The following is a 16,324-nucleotide window of genomic DNA, read 5'->3' on the forward strand; positions in this document are numbered from 1 at the left end:
AGTGCTTATGAGAATCACCATTGGGAGAAGCACCTTAAGACACAAAGTCAACAACTTAGAATAGCTTCAGGTATTCCCTAAAACCAGACACACACACACACCCCAAGCAGCCCCCAAAGAAGCAGAAACCAGCTTAGAAGAGGCTCAGACCAACTGAGCTACCTGGACAGGATACTCCAACCTGTTGAGCTGCCTGTAGGCTATGCAGTGTGCTCCAGGTTCTCAGATTTGTGAGCCGTCACCCTAACCATGTTAGGCTGGAGTTTGGCAAGTAACCCCTCACTCATATTCCTATAAATACTCCAAATAAAACTGACTGGTTCACAGCAGTATCTATACTTTGGTCTGTCATGGCTCCTCATCTAGTGACTAGAGGAGGTGTGTGTGTGTGTTGTGTTCAGGAAAAATTTTGTCACACAACAGACACTAGGAACCAAATCCTACAACAAAACCTTTCCCTTAACCATACTGTGGCCATGTCAGCACTTCTTTCCTGAGGCACCTTGCATACATTTTATTTTCAGTCATTTATCTTCTTTCTCTTGCTAAAATACTGCTTTGATATGGAATTATTTATTAAAAAATGTAAGCACTCCTAGTAAAAGACGGTATCTTCTCGGGTTGCTGGCTCTGACTGAGACGTTGCCCGTCTTTGTTTATTTGCAGGACCACCATCCTCCCCAGCAGGGCCAAGGGGGACTGCATGGGATCTACCTGAGAGCCTTCTGCACAGGGCTGGATTCAGTTTTGCAGCCGTATCGCCAAGCACTGCTTGATTTGGAACAAGAGGTGAGGAGGAGGAGGTAATACAGACAGCAACATCCTGAGGGGATAGTAGATTAGAGCATGTTCTTGACTTAGAAGTGGCGTTTGAGAAGGTCAGCTAGGTAAGAGTGAGCTATTTCCCGTGTGGCTAGAGGGTACGGTTTTCAAAGTGGCTCCAGAGTGGACTTGTCATCTGAAAAGTAACTGTTTCATCTATTAGTTCTGCAGAGCTTAAAGCAAACACTGAGCTCATTGTCACATTCTCTCCTAGTTTATATAGAGCAAATTCAAGTTATTGGTGTAGGATTCTGATAAGTGTGCTTTTATTGCAGTTCCTGGCTGACCCGCATCTCTCCATATCACATGTCAATTACTCCTTAGATCAGGTATGCCTTGGAATGCTAAAATGCTTTGGAGTCTTGCCGTTTTTAAATAATCCCAATTTGTGGCGGTATATTAAAAACTTTTTAACCTAAGGTCAGAGCCCAATAAATATATTTTCTGAATTTTATTAGCTGTGCTTTGTTAGATGAGAACTGCTTTAAAAGTGTAATGTATATGCCACCTGCCTGTCATCCTGGTATACTCAGGAGGAAGGGGCTAACCTAGTCTATAAGTTTTCTTCAGTAAGTTCTGGGCCAGCTTTAAAAACAAAAACAAAAACAAAAACAAAAACTGAGCAACAAAAAGTTCCACGTTTAATTAGGCCTTAATATGATGTGAATATTGTCCTGTTGACATGGATAGTAGCAGGGACACAAGACTCAAGGTACAGAGTGTTTTGATGTCAGATTGACTTAGGATGCCCAACTTGACTATTCTGTGGTATTGCATCTGGAAACAAAAGTATTACTTTCCCCACCCCACCCGGTTTTTTGTTTTTGTCTTTTTGTTTGTTTTTTGAGACAGGGTTTCTCTGTGTATCCCTGCCGTCCTGAAACACTGTAAACCAGGCTGGCCTGGAATTCACAGAGATCCACCTTTCTCTGCCTCTCAAGTGCTATAATTAAGGTGTGTCTTTTAATCTTGAGTTGATCTTTTTTTTAATCCTGTATTTAATTCACACCTTGAGTTTCCTCTGCTTTGCAGTTCCAGCTCCTTTTCCCCTCTGTGATGGTTGTAGTGGAGCAAATTAAAAGCCAAAAGGTGAGAACTTTTTATGATAAACTTCAAAGAAAATCTAATAATCAATACTGTTTTACAGACTTTTTGGAAGACACTGCTTTTAATATTTTTTATGTATTTGTTTAGCATTATCTCTTTACAGTCCATATAAAATATCAGACATTCAAGAATAAGACATGCTTTCTTTAAACACCTTGTGATTGAGAAAGTAGAGTATGTAGCTCTACCTAAGAATGTTGCTGAGGTTAGAGAAAATACTTTGGGCATTTGGTGGTGAAAGCAGGTTGTACTAAGGGTTTAGAACCTCTGGCTTTGAATAGGGACAAGAGACCCACTTAGAAAGAAGATGGTTTCCTGAGAGTTAAGAATCACTGGGCAAAACTCAGCTTGTTATATTCATACATGACACCCATTGTCAAAAGTTTTATCACACATTGAACAGTTAATTCCCCGCGCCCCCCCACCCCATCAGAAGATTGTCTTTTTTGAGTGGGGTAATATCTATGAGGAAAATCCTTAGGCATTTTATAGGAATTCTTTTCTTCTGTTTACCCATTATTGGACTAAGGAGACAAATGAATTGTGCTCAGCTCAGTTCTCCATGTTTTCTGGCCATAGTATCTGTGCCTTAGGTTGTTACTCGCAGTGTAGTTAGTCGACTTACACTGTAGCTGCTTTACTTCTTCAGTGAGTGTAGATCCGTAAAGCCCTGCTCCATTGACTGCTAACAAAGCCAGTGGGAAAGTGCTTCAGAGATGACTGCGCTCATTAAAGTCAATGGTTATTGCTCTGTGCCATACCCTTGCTGAGAGCTTTACATACATAATTATATACGCTCAGGGTCATAGAGAACAAGGTAAACAATAGGATCTGTGTAACTCAAAGACTGTGCTCCTGACCACTCTATTAAACTTGAAATGGGAGGGAACCTCCTACATGAGTGGAGTTAGTAGTGAGTGTACAGATTTCCATGCCTAGCTGCATCTCTCAGTTGACTTTGAGCTTCCACTGGCTATGGGAAGAATGGGAACAAATAGAGGGTCTGAGATGAGTCATCCTTTCTACCTGGCCAGGTAGCAGCAGAGGAACCAGTATGCTAGTGCTCCAGTTTTAAATACTGAGGAACTTGAGACCATGGGCTGAGGGGGAGAATGGGGACCAATTGCAAATAGGCTCACCTAAGGGGATTGTTTTTAGAGTGATGAAATAGTATAAACTCATATCAGAGTGATGATTGTGTAATACTGTAAATTTACTAAAAGCCCTTAATACACTTTAGATAGGCATGTAAATTTAGGATATACAAATTATACCTCAAAGTGATTTGTAAGAAAAGCCTGGAGGGCACAGAGACTTCCAGTTAGGGTCAGGGTTCATACCTAGTTAGTAGTCTGACTTGAACCTTATCAAAGACTTTTCCTTGGTTTTGAAGTGCCAGTTCCCCATGACTCTGGTTTCTTCAGTGACTTGGCTCTCAAGCCAGTGTGTATATTAGAGTGTACTAGCAAGCACCTGAAGTGCTTGGTAAACCATAGGTGTCTGAGCTTTACCCCCAAATTTGCATTTATTTAAAAAAATATTTTTGCCAACTTGACAAATGAGTCATTTGTGAAAAGGAACCTCAGTTGAGGAAACACCTCCATCAGATTACTTATAGGCAAATCTATAGTGCATTTTCTTGATGAATGATTGGTGTGGGAGGCCCAGGTCACTGACGGCAGTGCCACACCTGGGCAGGTGGTCTTGGATAATAGGGCAGGCTGAGCCAGCTGTGGGGGTGGGAGTGGGGCACAGTAAGCCAGTAAGCAACATTTCTCGATGGCCTTTGCTTCAGTTCCTGCCTTGAGCTCTTGCCCCTACTAGCCTTCATGATGACCTATAAACCTATACAAACTATAAACTGATATAACCCTTTCCCCAGCAAGTTGCCTTTAGAAACCTGAGACAACAGGTAACACTGACACTGAGGGCGGAAGAGTCTGTCTTTACAAATTGACTATATAGACATCTTGGGAGGGACTATATTAGCTACTGGACTGTGCTGTCTTGGTTGATGTAGAATATGAGTTTCTGTAACCTAGATTGATAAGGCTATATTTTCCACAGATTCATGGCTGTCAAATCCTGGAAACAGTTTACAAACATAGCTGTGGGGGCTTGCCTCCAGTCCGAAGCGCATTAGAAAAGTAAGTCCTGGCTTCCGTAAGTATTGGGAATAGGGGAGGGAGTCAAGTGACTTCACTTGTCCTGGTTTATTTTGAGGTCATATCAGGTGACTCATCTTCTTAATGTGTTCTTAGAATCTGTTTGCAAGTATATTATTGAGAATTTTTGCATTGATGTTCATAACTGAAATTGATCTGATTCTTTCTTTGATGGGTCTTATGTGGTTTGGGTATTGGGTAATTGGCCCCATAAAACAAATTGGGCAGTGTTCTTCCTGTTTCTATTTGTAGAATAATGTGAGGAGTGCTGACCTGCACTTTTCACTGACTCATGCTGAGTATGATTATTTTTTGCTGTCTGTCTGCTTCTTTTGAATGTGAGTTCTTTTTGTTCTGGAGCCTTCGGGTGTGCTGTTAAGTACTAGTATGAGATCTCTCCAGTTTTTTTTCTTTTTTTTTTTAAATAAATGACAAATAACTCACTTTGTTTATATTTTTAATGTGAGTGCGCCCTCTGCAGATACACCTGCATGCCAGAAGAGGGCATCAGAACCCTTTATAGATAGTCATGGGCCACTATGTGGTTGCTGGGAATTGAACTCAGGACCTCTGGAAGAACAGCCAGTGCTCTTAGCTGCCGAGCCATCTCACCAACCCCATATGTAGGCACTTAGTGCTATGAATTTGACACTTAGAATAGCACTCATTTTATTTTATAAGTTTTTATATGTTGTATATTCCTTTTCATTAAACTCTAGAAAGTCTTCTTTCTTAATTTCTGTCTTGGCCCATTTTTCATTCAGTAGTGAGTTGTTTAGTTTCTATGAGTCTGTAAGGTTTCTGTTATTAATGATATCCAGTTTTAATCTAGATAGGATATCAGGTGGTATTTCAATTTTCTTGAGACTTGCTTTGTATCCAAGTATGTGGTCGGTTTTGGAGAAAGTTCTGTGAGGCACTGAGAAGAAGGTATATTCTTTTGTGATTGGGTGAAATGTTCTGTAAAATACATGTTAAGTCCATTTGGTATAACATCAGTTAGCTCCAGTATTTTCGTTTCGTTTTTGTCTAGATGGCCTGTCTATTGGAGAGAGTGGGATATTGAAGTTTACCACTGTTAGTGTGTGAGGGTTGGTATGTGATTTAAGCTGTAGCCATGTTTCTTTTAAGAACTTGGGTGTCCTTGTGTTTGATGCATGGATGTTAAGAATTGTCTTCTTGGAGTTTTCCTTTGATGAGTATGTAGTGTACTCCCTGTCTTTTCTGATTAGTTTTGGTTTAAAGTCTGTTTTGTCAATACACCAGCTTGCTTCTTAAGTGCATTTGCTTGGAATAGCTTTTTCCATCATTTTACCCTTAGGTAATGTCTATTCTTGATGACAAGGTGAGAAGTGTTTGTTAATTCTGGTTATCTTGGTGGTGATGGTGTTTCTCCTTTTTTGATTTGCTGTCTGGAATTATTCATTCCCTGTGTTTTCTTGGGTATAGTTAGCCTCTTTAGGTTGGGAATTTTCCTCCTAGTACCTTCTGTAAGGCAGAATTTGTAAATAGATATTGCTTAAATTTGGTTTTATCATGGAATGTCTGATTTTATCCATCAATGGTGATTGAAAGTTTTGCTGGGTATAGTAGTCTGGGCTGGCATCTGTGGTCCCTTAGAATCCATAGCAAATCTGACTTTTAGATTCTCCTTTGAGAAGTCAGGTGTTATTCTGATGGGTCTGCCTTTATATGTTACTTGCTCTTTTTCCCTTGCACCTTTCCATATTCTTTCTTTGCTCTATAGGTTTAGTGTTTTGATTATTATGTGCTGGGTGAACTTTCTTTTCTATTTCATTCTATTTCTTGTTCTGTGCACTTCCTGTACTTGATAGGCATCTCCTTTAGGTTAGGGGAATTTTCCTCTATGATTTTGTTGAAAATGCTCTCTATGCCTTTGACTTTGTTTCTTCTCTTTCCTCTGTTTATATTATTTTTAGAATTGGTCTTTTCATCATGTCCCAGATTCCTAGTTGTTTTGGGCCAGGAGTTCAGATTAACATTTTCTTTGACCAAGGAATTTATTTCTTCTATCTTGTCTTCCATGCCTGAGATTCTCTTTTCTATCTCTTGTATTCTGTTAATGAGGCTTGCCTCTGAGGTTCCTGTGCAAGTTCCTAAATTTTTCATTTCCAGATTTCCCTCAGTTTGGTTTTCTTTATTGATTCTATTTCCATTTTCATGTCTTGCATGGTTTTATTCATTTCCTTCCACTGTTCATTTATGTTTCCATAGATTTCTTTAAGTGATTTATTCATTTTCTCTTTAATGACTTCTGTCATATTCATGAAGGCCATTTGAAGGGCTTTTTCTTATGATTCATCTGTATTGCAATACTCAGGGCCTGCTGTGGGTAGTTAGGCTCTAGTGAAGATCCTGGCTGTTACTGTGTTTTCATACTGGCATCTAGGCATCTGGGTTTGGGAAGATTATAATTCTAGGTATCTAGAATTGATATCTGGCCTTGTCTTTATTGAGTGGGTGTTTTGTTCTTTGGTTTCTGCTTCTTCTCTGGTTCTTAAGAGTGTGGCTATACAGAGAAAGCCTGTCTCAAAAAAAAAAAAAAAAGTGTGGTGGCTTTGTGTTGCCTGGTGGAAAATGCTTCTGGGATCCTGGTAGTTGTGGCCACTAGGGGTTCCAAGTAAGATGTGTGTCTTCATATTGGGAGCTGACACTTAGGAAAGGAGCTGAGGGAGTTCACCAGGATCTGCCCTAGGAATGGAGGCAGAGAGTGAGGAGAGTCCACAATAGGAGGTCTGCTACAGAGCTGGAGGTGAGACTGGGGGATTGGATATGGAGGAGAGGGGTGGGGGGAAGATCTGGAGTTAGCCTTCTCGCTTCCCTAGTTAGTTCCTAAGGGAGGCCTGCTGGAGTTGGGCTGGGGTATGGGAATGGGGGAGCAAGGTTAGGAGGTGAAGGTCTGTGTAAACTAAAGGAGATGGGCAGAGGGTAACAGGAGGCTGATGCAGGTGCTGCTACAGAGCTGGGGGTGAGACTGGGGGATTGGATTTGGAAGAACAAAGGGGGAGGTCAGCTTACCTGCCACAGTGCTATTTAATTTTATTAAAGAATCTCTTTTTAGTTTGTATATTTTAAGTAGTAGACTAAAGCTCTATTTCTTCCCCCCACTCTCATTTTGAAAAATATCAATCCTACAAAGAAATTAAATATAAAGCACTTGATTATCCTTTAATTTTACCAATTGTTAACATTTTGCCTAATTCATCTTTTTTCTTTCTCCTATATGCATGTGAAATATGTATATATTCCAATTTTGTTGTTGGGACATTAGAAAGTAGTTGCAGATATTCTAACTTAACTCCTACATAGTTAGCTTATATCTCTTTAGAAGCAAGGCATTCTTTTTTTAATATAACCTCAATACTCTATTATCCACCAAAAAAATTAATTTGATATTTAGAATATTTTGAAATTTCTCCATTTGTCCAGAATAGCTGTTATGTTTTTCACAATTCAGATCTAGTACATTTTCATATGTTACATTTAATTATGTCTTTTTAAGTCTATCTCTCTATTCTGGCCTCTTCTCATTTTCTTGGTGTGTGGATGTGTGTGTGTGTTTAGTTTTTCATCAGAGTCTCATTCAATAACCTAGGCCCTCCTTGAACTCATAGTGATCCTCCTGCTTCATCCTTCAATTGCTGGAATTACAGGCATAGCCCTCATGTTCCTGAGCTTTTTAAAGTCTCCTCCAGTTTGAAACAGCTCCCTGGAGTAGAAGAGATGGCTTGGTGGTTAGGAGCAATTTCTGCTTTTCATGGTACATGGTTCAGTTCTCAGCACCCACATGGCAACTCACAACTGTCTATAAATGCAGCTCTAGTAGGATTAGTCACCTCTCTCTTTCAGACACCTGTACTCAGGTGACACACACACAAAAGCACACATATACATAAAATAAAAATAATTTTTAAAAACCTTTAGAACTGTAAGACAGCCCACTTCCTCTTGTCATTGTCTGTGACGAAAACACTCAGGAACTCTTAACACTGTCTGTTGGATGCACACAATTTAAACTTTTCTGATTCCTTCTTCCTGATTAGATTTGGGTTAGACATTTTTAGCAAGACGACTTACATGCATGGCATTGTTTCAGAAAGTTAGTTTATCCCATGATGCTTCTGTGGAGTTGATACCATGGTGTCTGTCAAGTTTCTCTGTTGCAAAGATACCTTTATCTCTTCATAGTGAATATGCCCTCTGGCCACCCTTCAAGACCATCTTAAACCCATTCCCCAGCTACCTTCCTGAATTTTATTTTATTTTGATTTCTGCATTTTATTGACAAACCTGGTATCCACATATTGAATCTTTTTTCCCTGTGCAATTCCAAGAATAATAAATTCAGGCCATGTTCAGAAAAAAGTGGCTCCATTACCTCCACTTATGTAAGACTCATTAGTTTTGGAATTTACACAAAGAACAAAATTATTTGTCCTAAAAAAATACTTCCTGATTTTAATGAATTATATAGTACAGGTTGGAGTACAAGTATATAGTACTGTAGTTACATATGAAAGTTTAATCAGTCTGTCTAAGTAATTAAATTATCACAGTTATCTATATCTTGTTTCTCCCACGACTCACTAACCTATTGAGCTTCTGTCTGTCCTATCAAAATTTCAAACGTGACCTCTGGCTATGGTGAGTCTCAGGATTCTAAATAGACTGGTAAAGCTCTTGCTTCCTTCTCTCCTCAGAATCCTGGCTGTGTGCCATGGAGTCATGTATAAACAGCTCTCAGCCTGGATGCTGCATGGACTCCTTTTGGATCAGCATGAAGAGTTCTTCATCAAACAGGGCCCATCTTCTGGTACTCTCAGTGCGCAGCTGGAAGAGGATGAGGAGGACCTGGGCATTGGAGGCCTGACAGGAAAACAGCTGAGAGAACTGCAGGACCTGGTGAGGACACGGCAGGAAGCCCGGGGCAGCCGCCTGTCGGGAACACCTGCAGCTGACTCACTGACCTACCTTGGCCTATCACAGCCTGGCTGCCTTCCATGAGTGGATCAGTTAGACACACTGGGCTTTCTCTTAATTAGTTAGAAACGACAAAATAGCAAGTGGTTTTGAAATCCTTGTTTCTCCTTTCTACATTATATGCTCTTACAAGTTTAGTGATGAGTTTTATATTTAAAAACTCAGTGCTAGTCTGAGGGATTGATGCCATTGGTCAAAGTGCTGTGTAAGTGTGAGGACCTGTGTTCAAATTCCAAGAACCCATGTGAAAGCGGATGCTAGATACTGTGAACATCTGTAATCTCAGTGCTCCTGCAGAGAGATGGGAGGCAGAAACGGGATCTCTGGAAGCCCGAAGGCTAGCTAGCTTGATATACACAGCAGAACAACAAGGAGACCTGGTCTCAGGGAAGATGTGAGGACACACACTAACACACAGAGGTAAATTAAAGGATAAGAACTCAGCGCTTTCCGCCGTGCCAGTTTTCTTCCTGAGATCTACACCTTGTTTACCAGTCGCACAGATCATGGGTTGGGAGTTAAGACCTGTCATCATACTTCACTGACCGATTATTTTCTTCACTAGCGCCTAATTGAGGAAGAGAATATGCTGGCCCCATCTCTGAAGCAGTTTTCGCTGAGGGTAGAGATTTTACCATCATACATTCCAGTGAGAGTTGCTGAAAAAATCCTCTTTGTTGGAGAATCTGTCCAAATGTTTGAGAATCAAAATGTGAACCTGACAAGGAAAGGTAGGAATGCCCTTGTTCTATTGGTCCCATCCTCAGAGGCTCTGTATCTGCAACACTGGCCCAAAGCATGCAGGGTTAGAGTGGCTGATGACAACAATGACTGCAGCAAAACCGCTCTGATAGATTTGCCTGGGCCACTGTGGCCCCCTCCACCCTGTCTGCCCTGACTCCTGTCTGATGATCATGTCATCATAATCCACAGGGTCCATCTTGAAAAACCAGGAGGACACATTCGCTGCCGAGCTGCACCGGCTCAAGCAGCAGCCACTCTTCAGCCTGGTGGATTTTGAGCAGGTGGTAGATCGGATTCGTAGCACTGTGGCTGAGGTCTGTCTTTTCTCTTCTAGTGTTCCAGAAGACATGAGTTTGTAGAACCCTAAAGGGAGAGAGAGCGGGGAGGGGGGTACCTATGGGGCTGGAGAGATGGCTCAGTGGTTAAGAGCACTGGATTCAACTTTGGTTCGATTCCCAGGACCCACATAGTGGCTTTCAACCATCTGCCACTCCAGCTCCAAGAGATCCAGTGCCCTATTCTGGCTTCCAGAGGCACTGGGCAGACATTGATACAGATAATCACTAGGCACACACCCTCACACATGAAAAGAAATAAGTGAAAGAACGTCTGTTTTTCAGGTAGAAATGGAACTGATGTGTTTTAATCAGTTGATTAAAGGGAAGTCTCAGTTTAATTTCTAACACTCATGAATTTGGGTGAGGAAAAGCTTTGTGTGTATGTCTGTGTGTTTGTGCCCATGTGTGTGTGTTTTATTATCGACCATGTATTTCACTTGTACATGGTAATCTTGGAAGGAAAGCCACGCACACAGGATGGTGGTCCTGGCCCTTGAGACAAGTGGGAGGGTTGCTAGGGATTCTAGGTACTGGGACTTCTTGAGCTGAGGGTGCTTATATTGATTGGCCTGTTCATTGTGAACTTCAAGATGTAAGCTTATGATTTATTTGTTTTTCTGTATAATAGTCACTACTTTCACTAAAATTTTGGATATGTAAGAGAAAAACTCTTGTATCTAAAGTTGTTTATTATTTATATGGAGACATAGTAATGCTAATTTATTGCTGGCTAGTCTTACACATTCCCCTTAACTCTGTGTAACTAACTTTTTTTTAAAGGCTTATTTATTTTATGTATATGAGTGCACTGTCGCTCTCTTCAGACACACCAGAAGAGGGCATCAGATCCCATTACAGATGGTTGTGAGCCACCATGTGGTTGCTGAGAATTGAACTCAGAACCTCTGGAAAAGCAGTCAGTGCTCTTAACCTCTGAGTCATCTCTCCAATCCCTGGGTAACTAACTTAATTCTGGGGTTTGATACTATAAAATTTTTTATGTACAAAAGATTACATCACCTGAAAATAAGAAAATAAGAAGTGTTTTACAACACTTCTTCTAATGTTTAACACCCCACCATACATTGTTCTAGGATCTTTATTGATAAAGTAGACAGGTCGCCTTTGTTTGCATAAATTGTGTCAAACAGCAGAGGTAATATTGGACGTCTCTGAACTCCTGACGCTTAGAGATGCAGAGAATTCCTGCATTACTATGACATTTGCTGTAGGCTTCTAGAAGGCAGTGTAATAAACTATTCTCTTCCTAGTTAGCTGGGTTTTTTTCTTAAGTGCTGTCAGGTTTACCAGTTGCCCCTGTGTTAGTGGAGGAGAGCAGTCTTGCCTTGGATCCATTTCTCTTTCATAGTTTTTATATCTGTATGCATTAGTTAAGAAAGACAATTGTCTTATTCTTGGGTAGTTTTTACATAAGCCTTATAAAATGGGTTAGGTAGGTGCTTTTGTTCCTTTTCTTTTTGTTTGTTAAACAGTCTGTGTTTTCTTTGTTTGTAATTGTTACTTAGAGTTTGAACTTCCCTGAAAAGTGATCTAGGCTTCCTTAGGAAGAGAACCTTGACTGGCTGAGTATGTTTTAAAACTAAGTTGCCATAAAGCTTCTTCTTGTAACAGTTTTGATGACTCTGTAGCTTTGCAACTTGACTATTTCAGGTGGACTTAAATTTTTAAAATACTTGCTTATCTATAAATAGGTTTTGTTTTGTTTTGTTTACTTAAGTTTTGTCTTTTAAACATGATTTTGTGGCCTGTCAGTAGTAGCATAGGGCAGGCAGAGGCAAGTGGATCTCTGCATTTGAGGCCAGCTTGGTTTACAGGACAACAGCCAGGGCTACAGAGAAACCCTGTCTAGGAAAAAAAAAAAAAAAAGAATAAATAAATAAATAAATTGTGTGTCTGGGTGTGTAGTGTATGTACTTATGTTACAAGGTAGGTAGGTGTGTGTGTGTTGTGTGAGTGCGTGCGTGCCTGTGGAGATTAGTTTCAGAAATCTTCTGTTTTCACTCTCCTACCTTACTGTTAGGACAGCATCTTTCTGAACCAAGAGCTCACTGTTTGGGCTGGCCTGGCTGGCCAGGGAGCCCCAGCACTCCCTGCCTCCCTGTCTGCCAGCATTGGGTTAGGCACGAGCCACTGCTCAGCTTTCACATAGATGCTGGAGATCTGAACTTGGGTCCTTATGCTTGCTTAGCAAGGTTTTTCATCACTGAGCCATCTTGCCAGCCCCAGTTTTTCTCATTATTTAGTCTTGTTAGGCTTTTATTAAGATTAATAAACTAGTTAGAACCAGCTTTTCCCCCTTAATTTAAAACATACTAACTTACACATTTAGAAAAATTATATATAAATGTAACATCTGGGTACCTGGAGATGCAGAAAAAGCATTGGCTAAAACTCTCCATTAGTTCATGACTTATAAAAAAAGAAAAAGAAAATCTAGGCTTTCTGGTACACACCCCATCAGTGTAGCACTGGGAAAACTATAGCATAGCAGGAAGATGACTGCCAACTCCAGGCCAGCTTTGCATAGGCAGCAATCCCATTTAGCTTTTTGGGGTTTTTTTTTTTTCTTCTGTTTTTTTGTTTTGTTTTTGTTTTTATAAAAAGGACTCGAGAGATGGCTTATCAGTTAAGAGCAGTGGCTTGCTCTCCCAGTGGACCTGGATTTGATTTCCAACACCTACAAAATGGCTCACAACCATCTGGAATTCCAGCTCCAGGGAATCTGGCATCCTTATCTAGCCTCTGAGGGCACGAGCCAGGCATATGATACAAAGATATGCATGCAGGCATAACACCCATACAAGTGTAAAAAAAAAAATCATACAACTTATCTATGCATCTCCAGGTACCCAGATGATTTTTCCTATTAACTTTAATGTTGTGCTTTTTTGAGACAGGGTCTCCTTCTGTAGAGACTCTTCCTGTCCTGGAACTAACTATATAGATTAGGCTGGCCTTGAACTCAACAGAGCTCCTTCTACCTCTGCTTCTGATGCTGAAATTCAAGGCATGAGCTACTCCGCTTGGCTACAGTCATGCTTTCTCAAAAGTGACTGGGGAAAAAAAAATCAAATATGTACTCAACTTTGTAGCCATTTAAAAATGGTATTCACACAGAGTTGTATATGTAGCTATTACCATTAATTTCAGGACATTTTTATCTTGTATAGGTTTTGTTTCTGTCTGCTCATTCCTAGGATTAGCTGAACTTGGGTTCACTGTAATGGATTTTTGTGTTTTTTTTTTTAATCTCATCACAGCACCTCTGGAAGCTAATGGTGGAAGAGTCAGATTTACTGGGTCAGCTGAAGGTAATAACTGACACTCTTTTAAATCCGGAAATGATTCTGGAAAGCAGTCTTATCTACACTGCCACAGTCGATTCATTTGTTCTTACTCAAGTGAGGAAAATATATTTTATGCTACAAATCTTTTCTACTCTAAAGATTCAAGCTTACTTTCTTCTGTTGTGATGTAAATACCATCAAACAGAGTCTTCCTGCTTTGGGAGGCTGCTCTGTATGTCTCTTTAAAATGTCAAGCCTGTATCCTTCAGACTGCTAGTATCAGCCTCTCTGTGTCTAATTCATTTGGGGTGGTCAGGGCCTCCAGGCTCTGATTTACTGAATTGTACACTGAAATTCTTTCCCCAGATCATTAAAGACTTTTACCTGCTGGGACGAGGAGAACTGTTCCAGGCCTTCATTGACACAGCTCAGCACATGTTGAAAACACCACCCACTGCAGTAACAGAGCATGGTAATTTTCCTGTGGCCCTGAGAGTAAAGTTTGCTCAGGTTGCAGGGTGTTTCTTGGCTGGTGTTGTGTGTTGCATGTTTGCCTGCAGAGGCCAGAAGAGGGAGGACTTGAGTCACAAGCAGTTGTTATAGCTAAAGCTTCCTTATGCTTGGGGTATAACTAGGTCTCAGAACAACTAAAGTGAAGGACTTCAGTACTTTCAAGACTTCTCCTTACCCTGACAACTCCCCTAGACATCAGTAGCCATTCCTGGTCTCTAGAAGCAAACTAAAGAAATCTAGTGAAGTGCTTTGTTTTAACTGGTTACAGCCAGATCCACATGGCTATAACTTTAACAGTGAAGAAGTCAAGTTTAGGAGATGCCTCTTTCAGCAAGTGTCTTCCCTTTGGTTAGTTTAATGGCCACCCCTATCCAAGCACAAGAAGAATAATATAATAAAGATCTGAAACAAGACAAAGGAAATGGAAGAGAAAATAAGGGCCTTGATTGTTTAAATCAAGTCTATAAACAAAACAGCCAGAATATAGATTAAAAAAATCAGATATGTTAACCCATTTGACATGCTGTCTCCCCAGGAATTGAGTATTGCCAGCCCCGCTGACACTACAGGGACTGTCCGGAGCAGGAACGACTCTCAGGATTGTTAACAAGGAGGAGGACTTAATGCTGTCAGGCAGAAGCCACAGATGCCCTGACCCTGAACCTGTTGCTTTCCTGTGCTTTCTTACAGATGTGAATGTGGCCTTTCAACAGTCAGCACACAAGGTGTTGCTAGATGACGACAACCTTCTCCCTCTGTTGCACCTGACGATTGAGTATCATGGGAAGGACCACAAAGGTCTGCTATTCTCTGATTGCTTCCTCTCTGCATCTTCTGGTCTTTTTCATCCCTCCTCAGAAGCTGCATAATTTCAGACTGTAGAAATCACCTAGTCTACTATTCCAATTTTGTACAGGTACAAACGTAATTCCAGGAAGGTTGAGATGCTCTGCCCAAGGTTGTTTTTGAGATGCGTCTATATTTTTCTCTAAAACACCTCTCAGGAAAAGCCCTCACAGAAGTTTCCTCCCCTCTACCTTTATTGACTCTCAATGCTGCTTTTCAGTACCACTGGAGTACATTTTGTGTGTGTGGTTCACCTTCTCTCTATGGTTCTAATTAACAAAGTTATTATCGTATTTCTTTACGTAGCAGATGCCACCCAGCCAAGAGAAGTGCCTTCTCGGGAGACATCCCCCCGGGAAGCTCCTTCTTCCGGCTGGGCTGCTCTAGGGCTTTCCTACAAAGTACAGTGGCCACTGCACATTCTCTTCACCCCAGCTGTCTTGGAAAAGTGAGTATTTCTGAGTTTCTCCCAAATAAATATTACTTGTTACATCCAAGGGAAAAGGAAAGTGGAGTGGAGTAGGACTGATAGAAGCCAGCCTGGTGTCCAGCTGGTTTCTACACTAGCATGCTAGAGGTTGCAGACTCGGCCTGTCTTCAGGAACTAGACCGGAGTCTAGTTTGTTTTTTCTTGCTGTGAAAAAGCAACTTGAGAGGAAAGGGCTTATTTGGCGTAAATGTCTGGACAGCAGTCCTTCATTGAGAGCAGTCAGTATAGGAATTCCAGCAGGAGCAGAAACCAGAGGAATGCTTCTTACTGGCTTGCTCCTCGATATAGTATCACCCACAGTGGCTGGGCCCTTCTGCATCAGTCAAGAACATGCTCCACAGATTTGCCCACAGGCAGATCTGATGAAGGCAGTTCACATTAGTGAGGTGACAGCCATGAGACAATATGGAATGATAAGGACTTGAACAAATGGACGTAGAATCCATTAGACTAGGACTGGAGAAATAGCTCATTTCGTAAAGGGAGGACCTGAGTTTGAATTCCCAGAATGCACCTGAAGCTGAGTGTGAGCATGCCTTGCCTGGTAATCCTAGCATTTCTATTATGAGACAGGAAGTAGACAAGAGAGTCCACCAGCCAGCCAGTTTGGCATGCACAGAGGCAAACAGCAAAAAGACACTGTCTCAAACAAGGTGTAAGGGGCAGTCTGGTTTCATATTTACCTGAGTGCCATAGCATATGCCCACTTGCATTCACTTCACACACTTAAAAATGACACTTTTTAAGATTTTTTTATGTGGATGTGCGTCTGCACACATGTATGCGGGTGCCCATGGAGACCAGAACTGGAGCTGCATGCAATGTGAGGCACCCAGTATGGGTGCTAGGAACTGAATTCAGCAAGTGATCTTAACCACTGAGCCATCTCTCTAGCCCGACTTTGTTTGAGAGAAGTCTCTATATACAGCCTTGGCTGTCCTGGAACTCACTCTGTAGACCAGGCTGGCCTCAGACTCCGAGATGTGCCTG

The 16,324-nt window shown here is 41.2% G+C and overlaps 1 protein-coding gene across 5 annotated transcripts in view; it reads left to right on the plus strand.

The window, feature by feature from the left end:
• Tubgcp4 (tubulin, gamma complex associated protein 4) overlaps positions 1–16,324 on the plus strand; it is a 28,128-nt gene that overhangs the window by 4,031 nt on the left and 7,773 nt on the right. For 3 of the 5 annotated variants that reach the window (NR_110985.1, XM_030251863.1, NM_153387.3), the window contains exons 3-13: positions 667–789; positions 1,098–1,151; positions 1,855–1,911; positions 3,997–4,076; positions 8,816–9,017; positions 9,661–9,826; positions 10,029–10,153; positions 13,459–13,509; positions 13,852–13,957; positions 14,689–14,796; positions 15,151–15,292. Coding sequence is in view for 3 of the 5 variants with exons in the window: in NM_153387.3 (NP_700436.1) it covers positions 667–789; positions 1,098–1,151; positions 1,855–1,911; positions 3,997–4,076; positions 8,816–9,017; positions 9,661–9,826; positions 10,029–10,153; positions 13,459–13,509; positions 13,852–13,957; positions 14,689–14,796; positions 15,151–15,292 (1,214 nt within the window). In the remaining 2 variants the exon portion in view is untranslated. The remainder of the gene's footprint in view (positions 1–666; positions 790–1,097; positions 1,152–1,854; positions 1,912–3,996; positions 4,077–8,815; positions 9,018–9,660; positions 9,827–10,028; positions 10,154–13,458; positions 13,510–13,851; positions 13,958–14,688; positions 14,797–15,150; positions 15,293–16,324) is intronic. The other 2 variants (NR_077245.2, NM_001290824.1) reach the window with 1 other exon arrangement.

Source organism: Mus musculus, chromosome 2, assembly GCF_000001635.26.
Source record: "Mus musculus strain C57BL/6J chromosome 2, GRCm38.p6 C57BL/6J".
Classification (NCBI taxonomy): domain Eukaryota; kingdom Metazoa; phylum Chordata; class Mammalia; order Rodentia; family Muridae; genus Mus; species Mus musculus.